At 57.6% G+C, this 26,482-nt stretch overlaps 2 protein-coding genes across 3 annotated transcripts in view; both read right to left on the bottom strand.

Moving 5' to 3' along the window:
- Nucleotides 1-3,247: 3,247 nt before the first annotated feature.
- Nucleotides 3,248-26,482, bottom strand: part of TFE3 (transcription factor binding to IGHM enhancer 3) — a 60,782-nt gene continuing 37,547 nt past the window's right edge. The window contains exons 4-11 of one of the 2 annotated variants that reach the window (XM_075581441.1): nt 25,211-25,335; nt 25,054-25,180; nt 24,057-24,152; nt 18,828-18,945; nt 15,021-15,077; nt 7,879-7,954; nt 7,231-7,378; nt 3,248-4,982 (exon numbers count right to left, since the gene is read on the bottom strand). In XM_075581441.1, coding sequence (XP_075437556.1) covers nt 4,644-4,982; nt 7,231-7,378; nt 7,879-7,954; nt 15,021-15,077; nt 18,828-18,945; nt 24,057-24,152; nt 25,054-25,180; nt 25,211-25,335 — 1,086 coding nt within the window. In that variant the 3' untranslated portion in view covers nt 3,248-4,643. Of the gene's footprint in view, nt 4,983-7,230; nt 7,379-7,878; nt 7,955-15,020; nt 15,078-18,827; nt 18,946-24,056; nt 24,153-25,053; nt 25,336-26,482 lie in introns of both variants that reach the window. The other variant, XM_075581440.1, reaches the window with a different exon arrangement.
- Nucleotides 8,152-13,765, bottom strand: LOC142475669 (uncharacterized). The gene is made up of 4 exons (XM_075581442.1): nt 13,645-13,765; nt 12,615-12,976; nt 11,397-12,402; nt 8,152-8,187 (listed from the first exon to the last, which is right to left on the bottom strand). Exons 2-4 carry the CDS (start codon nt 12,893-12,895, stop codon nt 8,152-8,154), a joined length of 1,323 nt encoding a protein of 440 aa, XP_075437557.1. The 5' UTR covers nt 12,896-12,976; nt 13,645-13,765.

Here is a 26,482-nt window from a genome sequence, read left to right as displayed (position 1 = left end):
GGCCTCGCTCTCACACACAGTAACCCAGGGGGGGCCTCGCTCTCACACACAGTAACCCAGGGGGAGGCCCTCGCTCTCACACACAGTAACCCAGGGGGGGCCTCGTTCTCACACACAGTAACCCAGGGGGGGCCTCGTTCTCACACACAGTAACCCAGGGGGGGCCTCGCTCTCACACACAGTAACCCGGGGGGGCCTCGTTCTCACACACAGTAACCCAGGGGGGGCCTCGTTCTCACACACAGTAACCCAGGGGGGGCCTCGCTCTCACACACGGTAACTCAGGGGGGGCCTCGCTCTCACACACGGTAACCCAGGGGGGGCCTCGTTCTCACACACGGTAACCCAGGGGGGGCCTCGTTCTCACACACAGTAACCCAGGGGGGGCCTCGCTCTCACACACACTAACCCAGGGGGGGCCTCGTTCTCAAACACAGTCACCCAGGGGGGGCCTCGTTCTCACACACAGTAACCCAGGGGGGGCCTCGCTCTCACACACACTAACCCAGGGGGGGCCTCGTTCTCACACACAGTAACCCAAGGGGGGCCTCGCTCTCACACACGGTAACTCAGGGGGGGGGGCCTCGCTCTCACACACACTAACCCAGGGGGGGCCTCGTTCTCACACACAGTAACCCAGGGGGGGCCTCGCTCTCACACACGGTAACTCAGGGGGGGGGCCTCGCTCTCACACACGGTAACCCAGGGGGGGCCTCGTTCTCACACACAGTAACCCAGGGGGGGCCTCGTTCTCACACACAGTAACCCAGGGGGGGCCTCGTTCTCACACACAGTAACCCAGGGGGGGGCCTCGTTCTCACACACAGTAACCCAGGGGGGGCCTCGCTCTCACACACACTAACCCAGGGGGGGCCTCGTTCTCAAACACAGTCACCCAGGGGGGGCCTCGTTCTCACACACAGTAACCCAGGGGGGGCCTCGCTCTCACACACACTAACCCAGGGGGGGCCTCGTTCTCACACACAGTAACCCAAGGGGGGCCTCGCTCTCACACACGGTAACTCAGGGGGGGGGGCCTCGCTCTCACACACACTAACCCAGGGGGGGCCTCGTTCTCACACACAGTAACCCAGGGGGGGCCTCGCTCTCACACACGGTAACTCAGGGAGGGGCCTCGCTCTCACACACGGTAACCCAGGGGGGGCCTCGTTCTCACACACAGTAACCCAGGGGGGGCCTCGTTCTCACACACAGTAACCCAGGGGGGGCCTCGTTCTCACACACAGTAACCCAGGGGGGGCCTCGTTCTCACACACAGTAACCCAGGGGGGGGTCTCGTTCTCACACAGTAAGGACACAATGCAGCTTCCGGAGAATGTCAAATGTTTTATCTAAAGAACTTCTAGTTGTTTTTATAATTTGATAGAAAATACAGAACATAAGTAAAAACCCAGTCCCAGGGGAGACCTGCACCCTGCCACTCACCCGTCCTGCACCCTGCCACTCACCCGTCCTGCACCCAGCCACTCACCCGTCCTGCACCCAGCCACTCACCCGTCCTGCACCCAGCCACTCACCCGTCCTGCACCCAGCCACTCACCCGTCCTGCACCGTGCCACTCACCCGTCCTGCACCGTGCCACTCACCCGTCCTGCACCCTGCCACTCACCCGTCCTGCACCCAGCCACTCACCCGTCCTGCACCCTGCCACTCACCCGTCCTGCACCCAGCCACTCACCCGTCCTGCACCCAGCCACTCACCCGTCCTGCACCCAGCCACTCACCCGTCCTGCACCCAGCCACTCACCCGTCCTGCACCCAGCCACTCACCCGTCCTGCACCCAGCCACTCACCCGTCCTGCACCGTGCCACTCACCCGTCCTGCACCGTGCCACTCACCCGTCCTGCACCCTGCCACTCACCCGTCCTGCACCCAGCCACTCACCCGTCCTGCACCCTGCCACTCACCCGTCCTGCACCCAGCCACTCACCCGTCCTGCACCCAGCCACTCACCCGTCCTGCACCCAGCCACTCACCCGTCCTGCACCCTGCCACTCACCCGTCCTGCACCCAGCCACTCACCCGTCCTGCACCCAGCCACTCACCCGTCCTGCACCCAGCCACTCACCCGTCCTGCACCCAGCCACTCACCCGTCCTGCACCCTGCCACTCACCCGTCCTGCACCCTGCCACTCACCCGTCCTGCACCCTGCCACTCACCCGTCCTGCACCCTGCCACTCACCCGTCCTGCACCCAGCCACTCACCCGTCCTGCACCCTGCCACTCACCCGTCCTGCACCCTGCCACTCACCCGTCCTGCACCCAGCCACTCACCCGTCCTGCACCCAGCCACTCACCCGTCCTGCACCCAGCCACTCACCCGTCCTGCACCCTGCCACTCACCCGTCCTGCACCCAGCCACTCACCCGTCCTGCACCCAGCCACTCACCCGTCCTGCACCCAGCCACTCACCCGTCCTGCACCCAGCCACTCACCCGTCCTGCACCCAGCCACTCACCCGTCCTGCACCCTGCCACTCAACCGTCCTGCACCCAGCCACTCACCCGTCCTGCACCCTGCCACTCACCCGTCCTGCACCCAGCCACTCACCCGTCCTGCACCCAGCCACTCACCCGTCCTGCACCCAGCCACTCACCCGTCCTGCACCCAGCCACTCACCCGTCCTGCACCGTGCCACTCACCCGTCCTGCACCGTGCCACTCACCCGTCCTGCACCCAGCCACTCACCCGTCCTGCACCGTGCCACTCACCCGTCCTGCACCCAGCCACTCACCCGTCCTGCACCCAGCCACTCACCCGTCCTGCACCCTGCCACTCACCCGTCCTGCACCCAGCCACTCACCCGTCCTGCACCCAGCCACTCACCCGTCCTGCACCCAGCCACTCACCCGTCCTGCACCCAGCCACTCACCCGTCCTTCACCCAGCCACTCACCCGTCCTGCACCCAGCCACTCACCCGTCCTGCACCCAGCCACTCACCCGTCCTGCACCCAGCCACTCATCTCAGTCCTGCACCCAGCCACTCACCTCAGTCCTGCACCCTGCCACTCACCCGTCCTGCACCCTGCCACTCACCTCAGTCCTGCACCCTGCCACTCACCCGTCCTGCACCCTGCCACTCGCCTCAGTCCTGCACCCTGCCACTCACACTCACCCGTCCTGCACCCTGCCACTCACCTCAGTCCTGCACCCTGCCACTCACCTCAGTCCTGCACCCTGCCATTCACCCATCCTGCACCCAGCCACTCACCCGTCCTGCACCCAGCCACTCACCCGTCCTGCACCCAGCCACTCACCCGTCCTGCACCCAGCCACTCACCCATCCTGCACCCAGCCACTCACCTTAGTACACACACACACACACACACACACACACACACACTGTGTGCTATTCCAGTACATACACACACACACACACTGTGTGCTATTCCAGTACATACACACACACACACACACACACACACACACACACACACATACACTGTGCTATTCCAGTACATACACCACACACACACACACACACACACACACACACACACACACACACACACACACACACACACACACACACACACACACACACACACACACACACACACACACACACACACACACACTGTGTGCTTTTCCGGCAGTTCCTCCGTTTCCCCCCCAGTCCCGGGTTAGAGTTGGATGCCTCCTCTTGCAGCCATTAAAACATCCCGTCTACAAAAGCAGGCACTAAAACAGAATAGATGACCTGCCCCTGGGGGCCGTGACCCCCGACCTCCTGAGTCCCTCTAGGACTGCACTTAACCCCTTCACAGCGAGAGGGGGTTGGCCATGCTGCTTTGCCATGTGCTTCACGGCGCCTGGTAATGAACTAATTAACCCCTGCCAGGCGGGCCTGCAGTAAATTCCTTTGCAATGGCAGCTCTGCCGTCTGCCTGGCAAGGACGGGGTTACTCTCACAGCGCAGGCGGAGCATCGCGCATCTGTAACACGCAGAGCATCGCGCATCTGTAACACGCAGAGCATCGCGCATCTGTAACACGCAGAGCATCGCGCATCTGTAACACGCAGAGCATCGCGCATCTGTAACACGCAGAGCATCGCGCATCTGTAACACGCAGAGCATCGCGCATCTGTAACACGCAGAGCATCGCGCATCTGTAACACGCAGAGCATCGCGCACCTGTAACACGCAGAGCATCGCGCCCCCCCCCCCCCCTCTCAGTGAAATTGCTCAGCGTGGGCATCTGGTTCAGAAGCCGAAGGTTCCCCCGCCATTCGCCGGATTACACTGGTGTGTTGTGGGGTCCGCGTCCGGTGTAAGTCCCTCCGCGTGACGGTCACTGAGCCCCGGACAGACCCCACTGGGCATGATGCGGGTCTTACACAGGGACACCTGGCTGTGCCGGTCCCCGGGCCAGTGACCCCGTCTAGGTCCAGTCCTGAATAGTCCCATACGTCCCGCCGGGGCACCCTCTCCCCTGCGCCTGGCATTGTGCCGTACTGCCCCATGCTGAGGGGTGGCGGTTACTGAACACCCCCAACCCCTGGCAGGAGGGAGCAAGGATCGCAGTCACCATGTCCTGAGCCCTGAGGGGGGAGGGGGGGGCAGGATTGAGCCCGTGGGTGGGGGGTTAGTCCTTTGGGGGAGGCACGTGGCTCCCCAGTCATGAATCCTCCTCCATACTGAAGCTGCTGCGACGGCTGCTCGTCTTGGAGGCTCCGGGGGAGACAGAGGAAAGGAGGGGGTCCGCACCCCCCAGGGGAGACAGAGCGTCGTCCATCAGGATGTCCGCGATGGCCGAGTCCCCGGTCAGGCTCAGGTGGAAGCTCAGGCTGGGGTCAATCAGGTCACTCAGGGGGTCCGAGAAGTGCAGGGTTCCGAAGTCCAGAGCAGAGGTGTCGACGGGCTGGGTGGGGGGGGACAGGAAGGCGGGATTGGGGGGCTCCCCTGTGACAGAGAGGGGGGCAGCGAGTCCGTGCAGCTGAGCCTGGATCTCCAGCTCCTGCAAAACATCAGTGGTTTTAGGGGTACTCGTTACCTACATACTCAGCAGTATTAGGGGTACTCCTAGCCTGCATACTCTGCAGTATTAGCGGTACTCGTTACCTGCATGCTCAGCAGTATTAGGGGTACTCCTAGCCTGCATACTCTGCAGTATTAGCGGTACTCGTTACCTGCATGCTCAGCAGTATTAGGGGTACTCCTAGCCTGCATACTCTGCAGTATTAGGGTACTCGTTACCTGCATGCTCAGCAGTATTAGGGGTACTCCTAGCCTGCATACTCTGCAGTATTAGGGTACTCATTGCCTGCATACTCTGCAGTATTAGGGTACTCGTTACCTGCATGCTCAGCAGTATTAGCGGTACTCATTGCCTGCATACTCTGCAGTATTAGGGTACTCATTGCCTGCATACTCTGCAGTATTAGGGTACTCATTGCCTGCATACTCTGCAGTATTAGGGTACTCATTGCCTGCATACTCTGCAGTATTAGGGGTACTCATTGCCTGCATACTCTGCAGTATTAGGGTACTCATTGCCTGCATACTCTGCAGTATTAGGGTACTCATTGCCTGCATACTCTGCAGTATAAGGGGTACTCATTGCCTGCATACTCTGCAGTATTAGGGTACTCATTGCCTGTATACTCTGCAGTATTAGGGGTACTCATTGCCTGCATACTCTGCAGTATCAGGATACTCATTGCCTGCATACTCTGCAGTATTAGGGGTAAATCATTGCCTGCATGCTCTGCAGTATTAGGGTACTCATTGCCTGCATGCTCTGCAGTATTAGGGTACTCATTGCCTGCATGCTCTGCAGTATTAGGGGTACTGTAACAGGGGACTTATCCCTGTTCAGTAATGTGCCTTTAATCTAGCAGTGTGGTGGTTAACTTCTGGTAGTTAATTACTAAACACCACCTGCCTGATTGAGATGGCTTACAAAAGTCTGTCTGTTCAAACAGGAAGTGAGAACTCTTTAGCTGACACCTGAGCTGAACTTGGAGACACACTTGTTTTGAGCTCTGCCAAAGTTAGCAGAGCTGCTTTCAAGACACAAGGCCCAAATAAGACTTCTAAACCTGGATGCTGATTTTCTGTGCACGCTCAGTGCGGTTCCAGGAGAGCAGAGAAGCTTACTCTACAGCTGATAAACAGATAAGACGTTCATGATTAAGAGACTGCTTATATCTGTATCTGCTTATTTTCATGCTATGTTTGGGGCTGGGGAGAAATGCTTGACTAGGGAGATGTGAATTGGTTGCATAGTGTTTTCACTAGAATTACTCCCAAGTGAATGGAAGCTTTGTTCCCCCCCCCTGTGTTTGGATAATTTTCCTGATGAAAAGGAACAGGCACAATAAAGCCTATTATAATTTCACTTTATAAAGCCTCCTAATTGCGTACCTCTGTGAACGTCCGTCCACAGGTACTCGTTGCCTGCATACTCTGCAGTATTAGCGGTACTCATTGCCTGCATACTCTGCAGTATTAGGGGTTCTCGTTTCCTGCATACTCTGCAGTATTAGGGTACTCGTTGCCTGCATACTCTGCAGTATTAGGGTACTCGTTGCCTGCATACTCTGCAGTATTAGGGTACTCGTTGCCTGCATATTCTGCCGTATTAGGGGTACTCGTTACCTGTATACTCTGCAGTATTAGGGGTACTCGTTACCTGCATACTCTGCAGTATTAGGGTAATCGTTACCTGTATAGTCTGCAGTATTAGGGGTACTCGTTACCTGCATACTCTGCAGTATTAGGGGTACTCGTTTCCTGCATACTCTGCAGTATTAGGGTACTCGTTGCCTGCATACTCTGCAGTATTAGGGTACTCGTTGCCTGCATACTCTGCAGTATTAGGGGTACTCGTTACCTGCATACTCTGCAGTATTAGGGGTACTCGTTACCTGCATACTCTGCAGTATTAGGGTACTCGTTGCCTGCATACTCTGCAGTATTAGGGGTACTCGTTACCTGCATACTCTGCAGTATTAGGGGTACTCGTTACCTGCATACTCTGCAGTATTAGGGTACTCGTTGCCTGCATACTCTGCAGTATTAGGGGTACTCGTTACCTGCATACTCTGCAGTATTAGGGTACTCGTTGCCTGCATACTCTGCAGTATTAGGGTACTCGTTGCCTGCATACTCTGCAGTATTAGGGGTACTCGTTACCTGCATACTCTGCAGTATTAGGGGTACTCGTTACCTGCATACTCTGCAGTATTAGGGGTACTCGTTACCTGTATACGCATCATCAGACTGTGGTTGACGTTCTCCAGTTTGCGCTGCCGCACCTCCACGTCTCGCGCCCGCTGATGTTCCTTCTGCAGTTTGCGGATGTATTCTACGGACGCCTTCAGGATGGTGCCTTTATTCCAACGCAACTCCCTGCAGGGAGAAGAGGGTGAGAGGGGGGAACAAGAGAGGGGCACAGGGGGGGGGGGAACAAGAGAGGGGCACGGGGGGGAGCACAGAAGGGAGAGAGAGGGGGGAGCACAGGAGAGAGAGAGGGGGGGGGAAGCACAGAAGGGGGAGAGAGGGGGAAGCACAGAAGGGGGAGAGAGAGGGGGAAGCACAGAAAGGGGAGAGAGAGGGGGGAAGCACCGAAGAGGGAGGCACGGGGGGAATAAGAGTGAAGCGCAGGGGGGGAAAGGGGGTTAAGAACAGGAGGCGGAGAGAAGGTAACAAGAGAGGGAGGCACAGGGAGAGAAGAGAACACAAGAGAGGGGGAGGGGGGAGAGAGAGGGCACAGGAAGGGAGGGAGAGAAAGGAGGCAGACAGAGGAAAGGTGGGAAGGGAGAGGGGCACAGTACAGGAGGGGTATCACACTGGGGGGCACACAGGCTCGTACAGGAGGGGTATAACACAGAGGGGGGGGGCACACTTACGGATCACTAGACTTCGGGATAAGTGTCCCCAGCTCTTTAATTCGATCATTAATATTAAATCTTCTCCGACGTTCAACTGCAGAAGGAACAGATCGGATTAGATATAGATATGTATATATCTTCAGAAGACTGCGTCTTAAGGAGTTCTTCCATGACAGACACGACCAAGAGAGCGCCAACCCTGCAGAAGGAGCGCCGCAGGTAGCAGCAAAAACCCAACTGGATCCCACAAACTGGGGCGCAACCCCAAACTGGACCGGTACATCGAAAGCTTTAGACACAGAGCGAAATCCTCCATCCTGGACAAAGCTGCGGACAAGGGAGGAGCGGGGGTCATAATGAACCCCACAGACTGACCACCTGCGGGACGCGCACAGACAACTCTCTGATGCAAAGTATTACACCCAACTGCAGGAGGATCCATCAAAGAAATACATGAGAGAACTCAACAGGATCATTAAAACACTCCCGATCCGCACAAGAGAACACATTCTGGACCTGATACCAGCTAACCCAAAACCTGGCACATTCTACATGCTCCCTAAAATTCACAAAGAGGGTAACCCTGGGCGCCCTATTATCTCTGGATCTGGCACACTTACCGAGAATATTCCTGGCTGGGTGGAGGGCATTCTAAAACCACTTGTCAGGAACACACCCAGCTATATCCAGAATACCACCGACCTGCTAAACAAACTGAATGCCCTTGGCCCCCTCCCAACAGGAACACTACTAGCAACTATGGATGTAGAGTCACTTTATACAAACATCCCCCACGAGGATGGGATTTCAGCCTGCAGATACTTTCTGGGACCGCAGGAGCCACTCACAGAGACAGTGACTAAATGCATCGAATTTATTCTGACCCATAACTAAATGGAAATGACACATACCTCCAGACAACCGGGACCGCTATGGGCACTCGGATGGCGCCACAGTATGCCAATCTGTTCTGCGCAAAACTGGAAAGTGACTTTCTTTCCACCTGTCACTTGAAGCCCCTTACATACCTTCGCTACATCGATGACATCCTCCTGATTTGGACCTCTGGCGAACAGGACCTCCTCAGTTCCATGAGAACTTCAATACGTTCCACCCGACCATCAACCTCAAACTCACCCATTCCCCGTACAAAGTATATTTCCTAGACACTACCATCAATATAAAGACCAACCAACTACAGACTTCTGTATACCGCAAACCTACAGACAGAGCCAGCTATTTGATGGACAACAGCTTCCACCGACACACACGAAGCATGCAACCATCTACAGTCAAGCCATACAATACAACCGGATATGCTCCGACACCGCAGACAGAGGCCAGCGGATTAAAGCCTTGAGATCGGATTTCATAAACCGTGGATATAACCACAGAATTGTAGACCAGCAAATCCACAAAGCCACCAGAATACCAAGAAGTGATCTCCTTGAATACAAACAGAAGGAGACAAGCGACAGGGTACCTTTGGTGGTCACATATAACCCACACCTAGGAGCCCTACGCAAGATCGCCAGGAAACTACAACCCATCCTCCAGGAAGATACAAGACTGCAACAGGTCTTCCCTGAAGCACCCTTATTATCATACAGACAACCCCATAATCGCAAGAACATTATGGTGAGGAGTAAAGTATTCAGCAGTACAACTGAATGCGGGACAAGACCATGCCAGGACCAAAGGTGCAAAACCTGCTCTACACAGCGGGCACAATACAAACACCACACAGCGGGCACAATACAAACACCACACAGCGGGCACAATACAAATACCACACAGCGGCACAATACAAATACCACACAGCGGCACAATACAAATACCACACAGCGGGCACAATACAAATACCACACAGCGGGCACAATACAAATACCACACAGGGGACACAATACAAATACCACACAGGGGACACAATACAAATACCACACAGCGGGCACAATACAAATACCACACAGGGGACACAATACAAATACCACACAGCGGGCACAATACAAATACCACACAGCGGGCACAATACAAATACCACACAGCGGGCACAATACAAATACCACACAGGGGACACAATACAAATACCACACAGCGGGCACAATACAAATACCACACAGGGGACACAATACAAATACCACACAGGGGACACAATACAAACACCACACAGCCGGCACAATACAAATACCACACAGCGGCACAATACAAATACCACACAGCGGGCACAATACAAATACCACACAGCGGGCACAATACAAACACCACACAGCGGGCACAATACAAATACCACACAGCGGGCACAATACAAACACCACACAGCGGGCACAATACAAATACCACACAGCGGCACAATACAAACACCACACAGCGGGCACAATACAAATACCACACAGCGGCACAATACAAACACCACACAGCGGGCACAATACAAATACCACACAGCGGGCACAATACAAATACCACACAGCGGGCACAATACAAATACCACACAGGGGACACAATACAAATACCACACAGGGGACACAATACAAATACCACACAGCGGGCACAATACAAATACCACACAGCAGGCACAATACAAATACCACACAGCGGGCACAATACAAATACCACACAGCGGGCACAATACAAACACCACACAGCGGGCACAATACAAACACCACACAGCGGGCACAATACAAATACCACACAGCGGCACAATACAAATACCACAGCGGGCACAATACAAACACCACACAGGGGACACAATACAAATACCACACAGGGGACACAATACAAATACCACACAGCGGGCACAATACAAACACCACACAGCGGGCACAATACAAACACCACACAGCGGGCACAATACAAATACCACACAGGGGACACAATACAAATACCACACAGCGGGCACAATACAAATACCACACAGGGGACACAATACAAATACCACACAGGGGACACAATACAAATACCACACAGGGGACACAATACAAATACCACACAGCGGGCACAATACAAACACCACACAGGGGACACAATACAAATACCACACAGCAGGCACAATACAAACACCACACAGGGGACACAATACAAACACCACACAGGGGACACAATACAAACACCACACAGCGGGCACAATACAAATACCACACAGCGGGCACAATACAAACACCACACAGCGGGCACAATACAAACACCACACAGCGGGCACAATACAAATACCACACAGGGGACACAATACAAATACCACACAGCGGGCACAATACAAATACCACACAGCGGGCACAATACAAACACCACACAGCGGGCACAATACAAATACCACACAGCGGGCACAATACAAATACCACACAGCGGGCACAATACAAATACCACACAGGGGACACAATACAAATACCACACAGCGGCACAATACAAACACCACACAGCGGGCACAATACAAACACCACACAGCGGGCACAATACAAACACCACACAGGGGACACAATACAAACACCACACAGGGGACACAATACAAATACCACACAGGGGACACAATACAAACACCACACAGGGGACACAATACAAACACCACACAGGGGACACAATACAAATACCACACAGGGGACACAATACAAATACCACACAGGGGACACAATACAAACACCACACAGGGGACACAATACAAATACCACACAGCGGCACAATACAAATACCACACAGCGGGCACAATACAAACACCACACAGCGGGCACAATACAAACACCACACAGCGGGCACAATACAAATACCACACAGGGGACACAATACAAATACCACACAGGGGACACAATACAAACACCACACAGGGGACACAATACAAACACCACACAGGGGACACAATACAAATACCACACAGGGGACACAATACAAATACCACACAGGGGACACAATACAAACACCACACAGGGGACACAATACAAATACCACACAGCGGCACAATACAAATACCACACAGCGGCACAATACAAATACCACACAGCGGGCACAATACAAATACCACACAGCGGGCACAATACAAACACCACACAGCGGGCACAATACAAACACCACACAGCGGGCACAATACAAACACCACACAGCGGGCACAATACAAATACCACACAGGGGACACAATACAAACACCACACAGGGGACACAATACAAATACCACACAGCGGCACAATACAAATACCACACAGCGGGCACAATATAAATACCACACAGCGGGCACAATACAAACACCACACAGCGGGCACAATACAAACACCACACAGCGGGCACAATACAAATACCACACAGCGGGCACAATACAAATACCACACAGGGGACACAATACAAACACCACACAGCGGGCACAATACAAACACCACACAGCGGGCACAATATAAATACCACACAGCGGGCACAATACAAATACTACACAGGAATCGGGAATACAAAATCAGAGGAAGGTTCACCTGTTCCTGCAGCAATGTCGTGTACCTCATCATGTGCATGAAATGCCCAGGGGGCTGCAGAGCATCGCGCCTTGCTGTGTGTGGAGGGGCCTGGGGCCGGCTGCAGAGCATCGCGCCTTGCTGTGTGTGCAGGGGCCTGGGACTGCAGAGCATCGCGCCTTGCTGTGTGTGGAGGGCCTGGGACCTGCAGAGCATCGCGCCTTGCTGTGTGTGGAGGGCCTGGGACCTGCAGAGCATCGCGCCTTGCTGTGTGTGGAGGGGCCTGGGACCTGCAGAGCATCGCGCCTTGCTGTGTGTGGAGGGGCCTGGGACCTGCAGAGCATCGCGCCTTGCTGTGTGTGGAGGGGCCTGGGACCGGCTGCAGAGCATCGCGCCTTGCTGTGTGTGGAGGGGCCTGGGACCGGCTGCAGAGCATCGCGCCTTGCTGTGTGTGGAGGGGCCTGGGACCTGCAGAGCATCGCGCCTTGCTGTGTGTGGAGGGGCCTGGGACCGGCTGCAGAGCATCGCGCCTTGCTGTGTGTGGAGGGGCCTGGGATCGGCTGCAGAGCATCGCGCCTTGCTGTGTGTGGAGGGGCCTGGGACCTGCAGAGCATCGCGCCTTGCTGTGTGTGGAGGGGCCTGGGACCGGCTGCAGAGCATCGCGCCTTGCTGTGTGTGGAGGGGCCTGGGACCGGCTGCAGAGCATCGCGCCTTGCTGTGTGTGGAGGGGCCTGGGGCCAGCTGCAGAGCATCGCTCCTTGCTGTGTGTGGAGGGGCCTGGGGCCGGCTGCAGAGCATCACGCCTTGCTGTGTGTGGAGGGGCCTGGGATCGGCTGCAGAGCATCGCGCCTTGCTGTGTGTGGAGGGGCCTGGGGCCAGCTGCAGAGCATCGCGCCTTGCTGTGTGTGGAGGGGCCTGGGGCCAGCTGCAGAGCATCGCTCCTTGCTGTGTGTGCAGGGGCCTGGGACCTGCAGAGCATCGCGCCTTGCTGTGTGTGGAGGGCCTGTGACCGGCTGCAGAGCATCGCGCCTTGCTGTGTGTGCAGGGGCCTGGGACCTGCAGAGCATCGCGCCTTGCTGTGTGTGGAGGGCCTGGGACCGGCTGCAGAGCATCGCGCCTTGCTGTGTGTGCAGGGCCTGGGACCGGCTGCAGAGCATCGCGCCTTGCTGTGTGTGGAGGGGCCTGGGACCTGCAGAGCATCGCGCCTTGCTGTGTGTGGAGGGGCCTGGGACCTGCAGAGCATCGCGCCTTGCTGTGTGTGGAGGGCCTGGGACCGGCTGCAGAGCATCGCGCCTTGCTGTGTGTGCAGGGGCCTGGGACCTGCAGAGCATCGCGCCTTGCTGTGTGTGCAGGGGCCTGGGACCTGCAGAGCATCGCGCCTTGCTGTGTGTGGAGGGGCATATCTCCAGGTCGGGGGAACCGGTTTGGCTTGTCTGGGTGCAGCTCGTGTTGGGGAAACTCTGTACTTCCATCCAAATCCTACGCCACAAGCACCGCGTCACCGACTCAGGAGAGGCTGCGCACTAATCGGTAAATGCTGGTCTTTGGAGTTGGATAAACCATCTCCGTGGTGAGGCATTAGGTGCTCAGGAATGAAAGTATCAGGGAGAGGGCAAAGTCTCTTTGTACAGAAGGGCGGCGGCAGCTCCTCTTATCTTGTGATAAAGGATTAATGGTCAAATTAACAACATGGGACACTTTCAGGACTAAACTTCTCTCTTTGTCACGTCAGAGGGAGAATGGGGAGAGGGGAGAATGAGGAGGGGAGAGGGGAGAATGAGGAGAGGGGAGAATGAGGAGAGGAGAGGGGAGAATGAGGAGAGGATAGGGGAGAATGAGGAGATGGGAGAATGAGGAGAGGGGAGAATGAGGAGAGGAGAGGGGAGAGGGGAGAGGGGAGAATGAGGAGGGGAGAATGAGGAGAGGAGAGGGGAGAATGAGGAGAGGAGAGGGGAGAATGAGGAGAGGATAGGGGAGAATGAGGAGAGGAGAGGGGAGAATGAGGAGAGGATAGGGGAGAATGAGGAGATGGGAGAATGAGGAGAGGGGAGAATGAGGAGAGGAGAGGGGAGAATGAGGAGAGGAGAGAGGGGAGAGGGGAGAGGGGAGAGGGGAGAATGAGGAGAGGAGAGGGGAGAATGAGGAGAGGGGAGGGGAGAATGAGGAGAGGGGAGAATGAGGAAAGGAGAGGGGAGAGGGGAGAATGGGGAGAGGGGAGAATGGGGAGAGGGGAGAATGGGGAGAGGGGAGAATGGGGAGAGGGGAGAATGGGGAGAGGGGAGAATGGGGAGAGGGGAGAATGGGGAGAGGGGAGAATGAGGAGAGGGGAGAATGAGGAGAGGGGAGAGGGGAGAATGGGGAGAGGGGAGAATGGGGAGAGGGGAGAATGAGGAGAGGGGAGAATGAGGAGAGGGGAGGGAAAGGTTAGCCGCTTAACACAGCCGTATAAAATGATACAGGTGTATCAAGAAGATATCAAAGCTCAGAGGATTGTGTCTGTGCCTCGCCCCTCCTCCGGGGGTCTCCCCCCCCTCCTCTGGGGGTCTCCCCCCCCCCTCCGAGGGTCTCACCCCCCACTCCGGGGGTCTAAACCCCCCCCCTCCGGGGGTCTCCCCCCCCCTCCGGGGGTCTCACCCCCCCCCCTCCGGGGTCTCCCCAACCCCTCCGGGGTCTCCCCCCCCCTCCGGGGTCTCCCCACCCCCTCCGGGGGTCTCGCCTACAGCTGTCCCCCAGACTCACTCAGGTTGTGGTTGTCTTTCTTCTGCCGTTCCTTTATTACCGCCTTCGTGTCGTGATCTGCGGGAGGAGAGCCAGTCCTGTTACGCAGCGGGCACAGCGCGCGCACAGCAGCACCGCGTCACACACACACAGCAGCACCGCGTCACGCACACAGCAGCACCGCGTCACACACACACAGCAGCACCGCGTCACGCACACACAGCAGCACCGCGTCACGCACACACAGCAGCACCGCGTCACTCACACAGCAGCACCGCGTCACGCACACACAGCAGCACCGCGTCACACACACACAGCAGCACCGCGTCACACACACACAGCAGCACCGCGTCACTCACACACACAGCAGCACCGCGTCACACACACGCAGCAGCACCGCGTCACGCACACGCAGCAGCACCGCGTCACGCACACGCAGCAGCACCGCGTCACACACACAGCAGCACCGCGTCACGCACACACAGCAGCACCGCGTCACGCACACACAGCAGCACCGCGTCACGCACACACAGCAGCACCGCGTCACGCACACACAGCAGCACCGCGTCACGCACACACAGCAGCACCGCGTCACGCACACACAGCAGCACCGCGTCACGCACACACAGCAGCACCGCGTCACGCACACACAGCAGCACCGCGTCACGCACACACAGCAGCACCGCGTCACGCACACACAGCAGCACCGCGTCACGCACACACAGCAGCACCGCGTCACGCACACACAGCAGCACCGCGTCACGCACACACAGCAGCACCGCGTCACGCACACACAGCAGCACCGCGTCACGCACACACAGCAGCACCGCGTCACGCACACACAGCAGCACCGCGTCACGCACACACAGCAGCACCGCGTCACGCACACACAGCACCGCGTCACGCACACACAGCAGCACCGCGTCACTCATACACAGCAGCACCGCATCACGTACACACAGCAGCACCGCGTCACACACACACAGCAGCACCGCGTCACGCACACACAGCAGCACCGCGTCACGCACACACAGCAGCACCGCGTCACGCACACACAGCAGCACCGCGTCACTCACACACAGCAGCACCGCGTCACTCACACACAGCAGCACCGCGTCACTCACACACAGCAGCACCGCGTCACACACACACAGCAGCACCGCGTCACACACACACAGCAGCACCGCGTCACGCACACACAGCAGCACCGCGTCACTCACACACACAGCAGCACCGCGTCACACACACACAGCAGCACCGCGTCACGCACACACAGCAGCACCGCGTCACGCACACACAGCAGCACCGCGTCACGCACACACAGCAGCACCGCGTCACGCACACACAGCAGCACCGCGTCACGCACACACAGCAGCACCGCGTCACGCACACACAGCAGCACCGCGTCACTCACACACAGCAGCACCGCGTCACTCACACACAGCAGCACCGCGTCACTCACACACAGCAGCACCGCGTCACGCACACACAGCAGCACCGCGTCACGCACACACAGCAGCACCGCGTCACGCACACACAGCAGCACCGCGTCACGCACACACAGCAGCACCGCGTCACGCACACACAGCAGCACCGCGTCACGCACACACAGCAGCACCGCGTCACGCACACACAGCAGCACCGCGTCACGCACACACAGCAGCACCGCGTCACACACGCAGCAGCACCGCGTCACACACACACAGCAGCACCGCATCACACACACACAGCAGCACCGCATCACACACACACAGCAGCACCGCGTCACGAACACATCAGCACCGCGTCACGCACACACAGCAGCACCGCGTCACGCACACACAGCAGCACCGCGTCACGCACACACAGCAGCACCGCGTCACGCACACACAGCAGCACCGCGTTACGCACACACAGCAGCACCGCGTCACGCACACACAGCAGCACCGCGTCACACACGCAGCAGCACCGCGTCACACACACACAGCAGCACCGCATCACACACACACAGCAGCACCGCGTCACACACACAGCAGCACCGCGTCACACACACACAGCAGCACCGCGTCACACACACAGCAGCACCGCGTCACACACACACAGCAGCACCGCGTCACACACACACAGCAGCACCGCGTCACACACACACACAGCAGCACCGCGTCACGCACACACAGCAGCACCGCGTCACACACACACACAGCAGCACCGCGTCACGCACACACAGCAGCACCGCGTCACTCACACACAGCAGCACCGCGTCACGCACACACAGCAGCACCGCGTCACACACAGCAGCACCGCGTCACGCACACACAGCAGCACCGCGTCACGCACACACAGCAGCACCGCGTCACACACACACAGCAGCACCGCGTCACTCACACACACAGCAGCACCGCGTCACGCGCACACAGCAGCACCGCGTCACGCACACACAGCAGCACCGCGTCACGCACACACAGCAGCACCGCGTCACACACACAGCAGCACCGCGTCACACACAAACAGCAGCACCGCGTCACACACACACAGCAGCACCGCGTCACACACACACAGCAGCACCGCGTCACACACACACAGCAGCACCGCGTCACGCACACACAGCACCGCGTCACGCACACACAGCAGCACCGCGTCACGTACACACAGCAGCACCGCGTCACACACACAGCAGCACCGCGTCACACACACAGCAGCACCGCGTCACGTACACACAGCAGCACCGCGTCACGTACACACAGCAGCACCGCGTCACGTACACACAGCAGCACCGCGTCACGTACACACAGCAGCACCGCGTCACACATACAGCAGCACCGCGTCACGTACACACAGCAGCACCGCGTCACACACACACAGCAGCACCGCGTCACGCACACACAGCAGCACCGCGTCACGCACACACAGCAGCACCGCGTCACTCACACACAGCAGCACCGCGTCACACACACAGCAGCACCGCGTCACACACACACAGCAGCACCGCGTCACGCACACAGCAGCACCGCGTCACGCACACACAGCAGCACCGCGTCACGCACACACAGCAGCACCGCGTCACGCACACACAGCAGCACCGCGTCACGCACACACAGCAGCACCGCGTCACTCACACACAGCAGCACCGCGTCACTCACACACACAGCAGCAACGCGTCACACACGCAGCAGCACCGCGTCACACACACACAGCAGCACCGCGTCACACACACACAGCAGCACCGCGTCACTCACACACACAGCAGCACCGCGTCACTCACACACACAGCAGCACCGCGTCACGCACACACAGCAGCACCGCATCACACACAGCAGCACCGCGTCACACACACACAGCAGCACCGCGTCACACACACACACAGCAGCACCGCGTCACACACACACAGCAGCACCGCGTCACGCACACACAGCAGCACCGCGTCACGCACACACAGCAGCACCGCGTCACGCACACAGCAGCACCGCGTCACGCACACACAGCAGCACCGCGTCACGCACACACAGCAGCACCGCGTCACTCACACACAGCAGCACCGCGTCACACACACACAGCAGCACCGCGTCACGCACACACAGCAGCACCGCGTCACGCACACACAGCAGCACCGCGTCACACACAGCAGCACCGCGTCACACACACACAGCAGCACCGCGTCACGCACACACAGCAGCACCGCGTCACGCACACAGCAGCACCGCGTCACGCACACACAGCAGCACCGCGTCACTCACACACAGCAGCACCGCGTCACACACAGCAGCACCGCGTCACACACACACAGCAGCACCGTGTCACGCACACGCGGCAGACACAGCGCGGTGCGCACAGCAGTGTACCCCCGCACACCTGGGAATTCCTTCTTGATGTTCGGCAGGTCGGCAGGGCACGAGTTGCTTGCGGTAATTGCCGGGGCCGCCATTCCAGCAGCACAATAAACATCCAGGAGATTCCCTGACACCGGCAGCTGCACAGAGGTACCGAGTATCAACAGCTACATCTCAACACACATGGGAGAGTTCAGAGCCAATAGTGACCTCTGTGTCTCCCTGTCACTGTGTGGGGGGCCTGAGCTCCCTGTGTGTCCTGCTCTGTGACTCCCTGTCACTGTGTGGGGGGCCTGAGCTCCCTGTGTGTCCTGCTCTGTGTCTCCCTGTCACTGTGTGGGGGGCCTGAGCTCCCTGTGTGTCCTGCTCTGTGACTCCCTGTCACTGTGTGGGGGGCCTGAGCTCCCTGTGTGTCCTGCTCTGTGACTCCCTGTCACTGTGCGGGGGGCTGAGCTCCCTGTGTGTCCTGCTCTGTGTCTCCCTGTCACTGTGTGGGGGGCCTGAGCTCCCTGTGTGTCCTGCTCTGTGTCTCCCTGTCACTGTGTGGGGGGCCTGAGCTCCCTGTGTGTCCTGCTCTGTGTCTCCCTGTCACTGTGTGGGGGGCCTGAGCTCCCTGTGTGTCCTGCTCTGTGTCTCCCTGTCACTGTGTGGGGGGCCTGAGCTCCCTGTGTGTCCTGCTCTGTGTCTCCCTGTCACTGTGTGGGGGGCCTGAGCTCCCTGTGTGTCCTGCTCTGTGTCTCCCTGTCACTGTGTGGGGGGCCTGAGCTCCCTGTGTGTCCTGCTCTGTGTCTCCCTGTCACTGTGTGGGGGGCCTGAGCTCCCTGTGTGTCCTGCTCTGTGACTCCCTGTCACTGTGTGGGGGGCCTGAGCTCCCTGTGTGTCCTGCTCTGTGTCTCCCTGTCACTGTGTGGGGGGCCTGAGCTCCCTGTGTGTCCTGCTCTGTGTCTCCCTGTCACTGTGTGGGGGGCCTGAGCTCCCTGTGTGTCCTGCTCTGTGACTCCCTGTCACTGTGCGGGGAGCCTGAGCTCCCTGTGTGTCCCGCTCTGTGACTCCCTGTCACTGTGTGGGGGGCCTGAGCTCCCTGTGTGTCCTGCTCTGTGACTCCCTGTCACTGTGTGGGGAGCCTGAGCTCCCTGTGTGTCCTGCTCTGTGTCTCCCTGTCACTGTGTGGGGGGCCTGAGCTCCCTGTGTGTCCCGCTCTGTGACTCCCTGTCACTGTGTGGGGAGCCTGAGCTCCCTGTGTGTCCTGCTTTGTGTCTCCCTGTCACTGTGCGGGGTCCTGAGCTCCCTGTGTGTCCTGCTCTGTGACTCCCTGTCACTGTGTGGGGGGCCTGAGCTCCCTGTGTGTCCTGCTCTGTGACTCCCTGTCACTGTGTGGGGGGCCTGAGCTCCCTGTGTGTCCTGCTCTGTGACTCCCTGTCACTGTGTGGGGAGCCTGAGCTCCCTGTGTGTCCTGCTCTGTGTCTCCCTGTCACTGTGTGGGGGGCCTGAGCTCCCTGTGTGTCCTGCTCTGTGTCTCCCTGTCACTGTGTGGGGGGCCTGAGCTCCCTGTGTGTCCTGCTCTGTGACTCCCTGTCACTGTGTGGGGAGCCTGAGCTCCCTGTGTGTCCTGCTCTGTGTCTCCCTGTCACTGTGTGGGGGGCCTGAGCTCCCTGTGTGTCCTGCTCTGTGACTCCCTGTCACTGTGTGGGGGGCCTGAGCTCCCTGTGTGTCCTGCTCTGTGTCTCCCTGTCACTGTGTGGGAGGCCTGAGCTCCCTGTGTGTCCTGCTCTGTGACTGTCACTGTGTGGGGGGCCTGAGCTCCCTGTGTGTCCTGCTCTGTGTCTCCCTGTCACTGTGTGGGGAGCCTGAGCTCCCTGTGTGTCCTGCTCTGTGTCTCCCTGTCACTGTGTGGGGAGCCTGAGCTCCCTGTGTGTCCTGCTCTGTGACTCCCTGTCACTGTGTGGGGAGCCTGAGCTCCCTGTGTGCCCTGCTCTGTGACTCCCTGTCACTGTGTGGGGAGCCTGAGCTCCCTGTGTGTCCTGCTCTGTGTCTCCCTGTCACTGTGTGGGGAGCCTGAGCTCCCTGTGTGTCCTGCTCTGTGACTCCCTGTCACTGTGTGGGGAGCCTGAGCTCCCTGTGTGCCCTGCTCTGTGTCTCCCTGTCACTGTGTGGGGGGCCTGAGCTCCCTGTGTGTCCTGCTCTGTGTCTCCCTGTCACTGTGTGGGGGGCCTGAGCTCCCTGTGTGCCCTGCTCTGTGTCTCCCTGTCACTGTGTGGGGAGCCTGAGCTCCCTGTGTGTCCTGCTCTGTGACTCCCTGTCACTGTGTGGGGAGCCTGAGCTCCCTGTGTGCCCTGCTCTGTGTCTCCCTGTCACTGTGCGGGGGGCCTGAGCTCCCTGTGTGCCCTGCTCTGTGTCTCCCTGTCACTGTGTGGGGGGCCTGAGCTCCCTGTGTGTCCTGCTCTGTGACTCCCTGTCACTGTCACTGTGTGGGGGGCCTGAGCTCCCTGTGTGTCCTGCTCTGTGACTCCCTGTCACTGTGTGGGGGGCCTGAGCTCCATGTGTGTCCTGCTCTGTGTCTCCCTGTCACTGTGTGGGAGGCCTGAGCTCCCTGTGTGTCCTGCTCTGTGACTCCCTGTCACTGTGTGGGGGGCCTGAGCTCCCTGTGTGTCCTGCTCTGTGACTCCCTGTCACTGTGTGGGGGGCCTGAGCTCCCTGTGTGTCCTGCTCTGTGACTCCCTGTCACTGTGTGGGGAGCCTGAGCTCCCTGTGTGCCCTGCTCTGTGACTCCCTGTCACTGTGTGGGGGGTCTGAGCTCCATGTGTGTCCTGCTCTGTGTCTCCCTGTCACTGTGCGGGGAGCCTGAGCTCCCTGTGTGTCCTGCTCTGTGTCTCCCTGTCACTGTGTGGGGAGCCTGAGCTCCCTGTGTGTCCTGCTCTGTGACTCCCTGTCACTGTGTGGGGAGCCTGAGCTCCCTGTGTGTCCTGCTCTGTGACTCCCTGTCACTGTGTGGGGGGCCTGAGCTCCCTGTGTATCCTGCTCTGTGACTCCCTGTCACTGTGTGGGGAGCCTGAGCTCCCTGTGTGTCCTGCTCTGTGACTCCCTGTCACTGTGTGGGGGGCCTGAGCTCCCTGTGTGTCCTGCTCTGTGTCTCCCTGTCACTGTGTGGGAGCCTGAGCTCCCTGTGTGTCCTGCTCTGTGACTCCCTGTCACTGTGTGGGGAGCCTGAGCTCCCTGTGTGTCCTGCTCTGTGTCTCCCTGTCACTGTGTGGGGAGCCTGAGCTCCCTGTGTGTCCTGCTCTGTGACTCCCTGTCACTGTGTGGGGGGCCTGAGCTCCCTGTGTGCCCTGCTCTGTGACTCCCTGTCACTGTGTGGGGGGCCTGAGATCCCTGTGTGTCCTGCTCTGTGTCTCCCTGTCACTGTGTGGGGGGCCTGAGCTCCCTGTGTGTCCTGCTCTGTGTCTCCCTGTCACTGTGTGGGGAGCCTGAGCTCCCTGTGTGTCCTGCTCTGTGACTCCCTGTCACTGTGTGGGGAGCCTGAGCTCCCTGTGTGTCCTGCTCTGTGACTCCCTGTCACTGTGTGGGGAGCCTGAGCTCCCTGTGTGTCCTGCTCTGTGACTCCCTGTCACTGTGCGGGGAGCCTGAGCTCCCTGTGTGTCCTGCTCTGTGTCTCCCTGTCACTGTGCGGGGGGCCTGAGCTCCCTGTGTGTCCTGCTCTGTGACTCCCTGTCACTGTGCGGGGAGCCTGAGCTCCCTGTGTGTCCTGCTCTGTGACTCCCTGTCACTGTGCGGGGGGCCTGAGCTCCCTGTGTGTCCTGCTCTGTGTCTCCCTGTCACTGTGTGGGGGGCCTGAGCTCCCTGTGTGTCCTGCTCTGTGACTCCCTGTCACTGTGGGGGGGGCCTGAGCTCCCTGTGTGTCCTGCTCTGTGTCTCCCTGTCACTGTGTGGGGGGCCTGAGCTCCCTGTGTGTCCTGCTCTGTGACTCCCTGTCACTGTGTGGGGGGCCTGAGCTCCCTGTGTGTCCCGCTCTGTGACTCCCTGTCACTGTGTGGGGGCCTGAGCTCCCTGTGTGTCCTGCTCTGTGACTCCCTGTCACTGTGTGGGGAGCCTGAGCTCCCTGTGTGTCCTGCTCTGTGTCTCCCTGTCACTGTGTGGGGAGCCTGAGCTCCCTGTGTGTCCTGCTCTGTGACTCCCTGTCACTGTGTGGGGGGCCTGAGCTCCCTGTGTGTCCTGCTCTGTGACTCCCTGTCACTGTGTGGGGAGCCTGAGCTCCCTGTGTGCCTTGCTCTGTGTCTCCCTGTCACTGTGTGGGGGGCCTGAGCTCCCTGTGTGTCCTGCTCTGTGTCTCCCTGTCACTGTGTGGGGAGCCTGAGCTCCCTGTGTGTCCTGCTCTGTGTCTCCCTGTCACTGTGTGGGGGGCCTGAGCTCCCTGTGTGTCCTGCTCTGTGACTCCCTGTCACTGTGCTGTGTGGGGGCCTGAGCTCCCTGTGTGCCCTGCTCTGTGTCTCCCTGTCACTGTGCTGTGTGGGGAGCCTGAGCTCCCTGTGTGTCCTGCTCTGTGTCTCCCTGTCACTGTGTGGGGGGCCTGAGCTCCCTGTGTGTCCTGCTCTGTGACTCCCTGTCACTGTGTGGGGAGCCTGAGCTCCCTGTGTGTCCTGCTCTGTGACTCCCTGTCACTGTGCTGTGTGGGGGCCTGAGCTCCCTGTGTGTCCTGCTCTGTGACTCCCTGTCACTGTGTGGGGGGCCTGAGCTCCCTGTGTGTCCTGCTCTGTGACTCCCTGTCACTGTGTGGGGGGCCTGAGCTCCCTGTGTGTCCCGCTCTGTGACTCCCTGTCACTGTGTGGGGGCCTGAGCTCCCTGTGTGTCCTGCTCTGTGACTCCCTGTCACTGTGTGGGGAGCCTGAGCTCCCTGTGTGCCCTGCTCTGTGTCTCCCTGTCACTGTGTGGGGGGCCTGAGCTCCCTGTGTGTCCTGCTCTGTGACTCCCTGTCACTGTGTGGGGGGCCTGAGCTCCCTGTGTGTCCTGCTCTGTGACTCCCTGTCACTGTGTGGGGGGCCTGAGCTCCCTGTGTGTCCCGCTCTGTGACTCCCTGTCACTGTGTGGGGGCCTGAGCTCCCTGTGTGTCCTGCTCTGTGTCTCCCTGTCACTGTGTGGGGGGCCTGAGCTCCCTGTGTGTCCTGCTCTGTGACTCCCTGTCACTGTGCTGTGTGGGGGCCTGAGCTCCCTGTGTGCCCTGCCCCGTGACTGTGCTGTGTGGGGCAGTTTCACTTACTGTACGTGGGAGCTGGAGCTCATTGTCGATAAATCCCATCATATCATCATTGAAGCTGGACTCCAGGCTTATAATCTCATCAATAACATCATCAATCTAAAATAGTGATTGGAAATAATATATACATATATAGTGCACAAATTACTCTGTGTACCCCTAAAACAACAACACAGCTCACCCCCTCCTAATACACAGTACACAGATATCAGTGACACTTACCTCTCACTCACTCCTAATACACAGGCATCAGGGACACGTACCTCTCACCCCTCCTAATACACAGAGATCAGGGACACGTACCTCTCACCCCCTCTTAATACATCAGGGACATGTACCTCTCCCCTCCTCCTAATACATAGACATATATATATATATACTCTCTCTATATACTAGTGCCGGGGTAATACACAGGTGTATATATATATATATATAGACACTCTCTATACTAGTGCCGGGGTAATACACAGGTATATATATACAGACACTCTCTATACTAGTGCCGGGGTAATACACAGGTATATATATACAGACACTCTCTATACTAGTGCCGGGGTAATACACAGGTATATATATACAGACACTCTCTATACTAGTGCCGGGGTAATACACAGGTATATATATACAGACACTCTCTATACTAGTGCCGGGGTAATACACAGGTATATATATACAGACACTCTCTATACTAGTGCCGGGGTAATACACAGGTATATATATACAGACACTCTCTATACTAGTGCCGGGGTAATACACAGGTATATATATACAGACACTCTCTATACTAGTGCCGGGGTAATACACAGGTATATATATACAGACACTCTCTATACTAGTGCCGGGGTAATACACAGGTATATATATACAGACACTCTCTATACTAGTGCCGGGGTAATACACAGGTATATATATACAGACACTCTCTATACTAGTGCCGGGGTAATACACAGGTATATATATATACAGACACTCTCTATACTAGTGCCGGGGTAATACACACCTCTTTCTCAGAGTTTGAGCCGATATTCAGCAGGGCGAGGGGACTGTTGGGTGCACTGCTGGCTGAGGGGAGTGTGCGCTGCTCAGGCTGCGGGGAGGTGCCCGGGCCGGCGGTGCCCGGGGCGGAGGTGCCCAGGCCGGCAGTGCCCGGGGCGGAGGTGCCCAGGCCGGCAGCATGGCAGGGTTGCTTGGTTCCCAGTGTTATAGACAGATACTGTCTGACCTGCTGACGCTGGGACTGCTGAATGTGATACTTGGTTGGGTTCTCCAGGTGAGTCTGCACCTGTAGGGGAGGAACATCATGACATCATCTATACTGTGTGACATCATCTCTACACTACGGCATCCTCTATACAGTGTGACATCATCTATACTGTGTGACATCATCTCTACACTACGGCATCCTCTATACAGTGTGACATCATCTCTACACTACGGCATCCTCTATGCAGTGTGACATCATCTATACAGTGTGACATCATCTCTACACTACGGCATCCTCTATGCAGTGTGACATCATCTCTACACTACGGCATCCTCTATGCAGTGTGACATCATCTATACAGTGTGACATCATCTATACAGTGTGACATCATCTCTACACTACGGCATCCTCTATGCAGTGTGACATCATCTATACAGTGTGACATCATCTATACAGTGTGACATCCTCTCTACACTACGGCATCCTCTATGCAGTGTGACATCATCTATACAGTGTGACATCATCTCTACACTACGGCATCCTCTATGCAGTGTGACATCATCTATACAGTGTGACATCCTCTCTACACTACGACATCCTCTATGCAGTGTGACATCATCTATACAGTGTGACATCCTCTATACAGTGTGACATCATCTCTACACTACGGCATCCTCTATGCAGTGTGACATCATCTATACAGTGTGACATCATCTCTACACTACGGCATCCTCTATGCAGTGTGACATCATCTATACAGTGTAACATCATCTATACAGTGTGACCTCATCTCTACACTACGGCATCCTCTATGCAGTGTGACATCATCTATACAGTGTGACATCTATACAGTGTGACATCATCTATACAGTGTGACATCATCCCTACACTACGGCATCCTCTATACAGTGTGACATCCTCTATACACTACGGCATCCTCTATACAGTGTGACATCATCTATACAGTGTGACATCATCCCTACACTACGGCATCCTCTATACAGTGTGACATCCTCTATACACTACGGCATCCTCTATACAGTGTGACATCATCTATACAGTGTGACATCATCCCTACACTACGGCATCCTCTATACAGTGTGACATCCTCTATACACTACGGCATCCTCTATACAGTGTGACATCCTCTATACAGTGTGACATCATCTATACACCCGGTCTCTCCCCCACCCACCCACCCTGTCTCTCACCCACCCAGTCTCTC

This window comes from Ascaphus truei, unplaced genomic scaffold, assembly GCF_040206685.1.
Source record: "Ascaphus truei isolate aAscTru1 unplaced genomic scaffold, aAscTru1.hap1 HAP1_SCAFFOLD_1319, whole genome shotgun sequence".
Lineage (NCBI taxonomy): Eukaryota > Metazoa > Chordata > Amphibia > Anura > Ascaphidae > Ascaphus > Ascaphus truei.
This window is presented reverse-complemented; position numbering and strand designations above follow the sequence as displayed.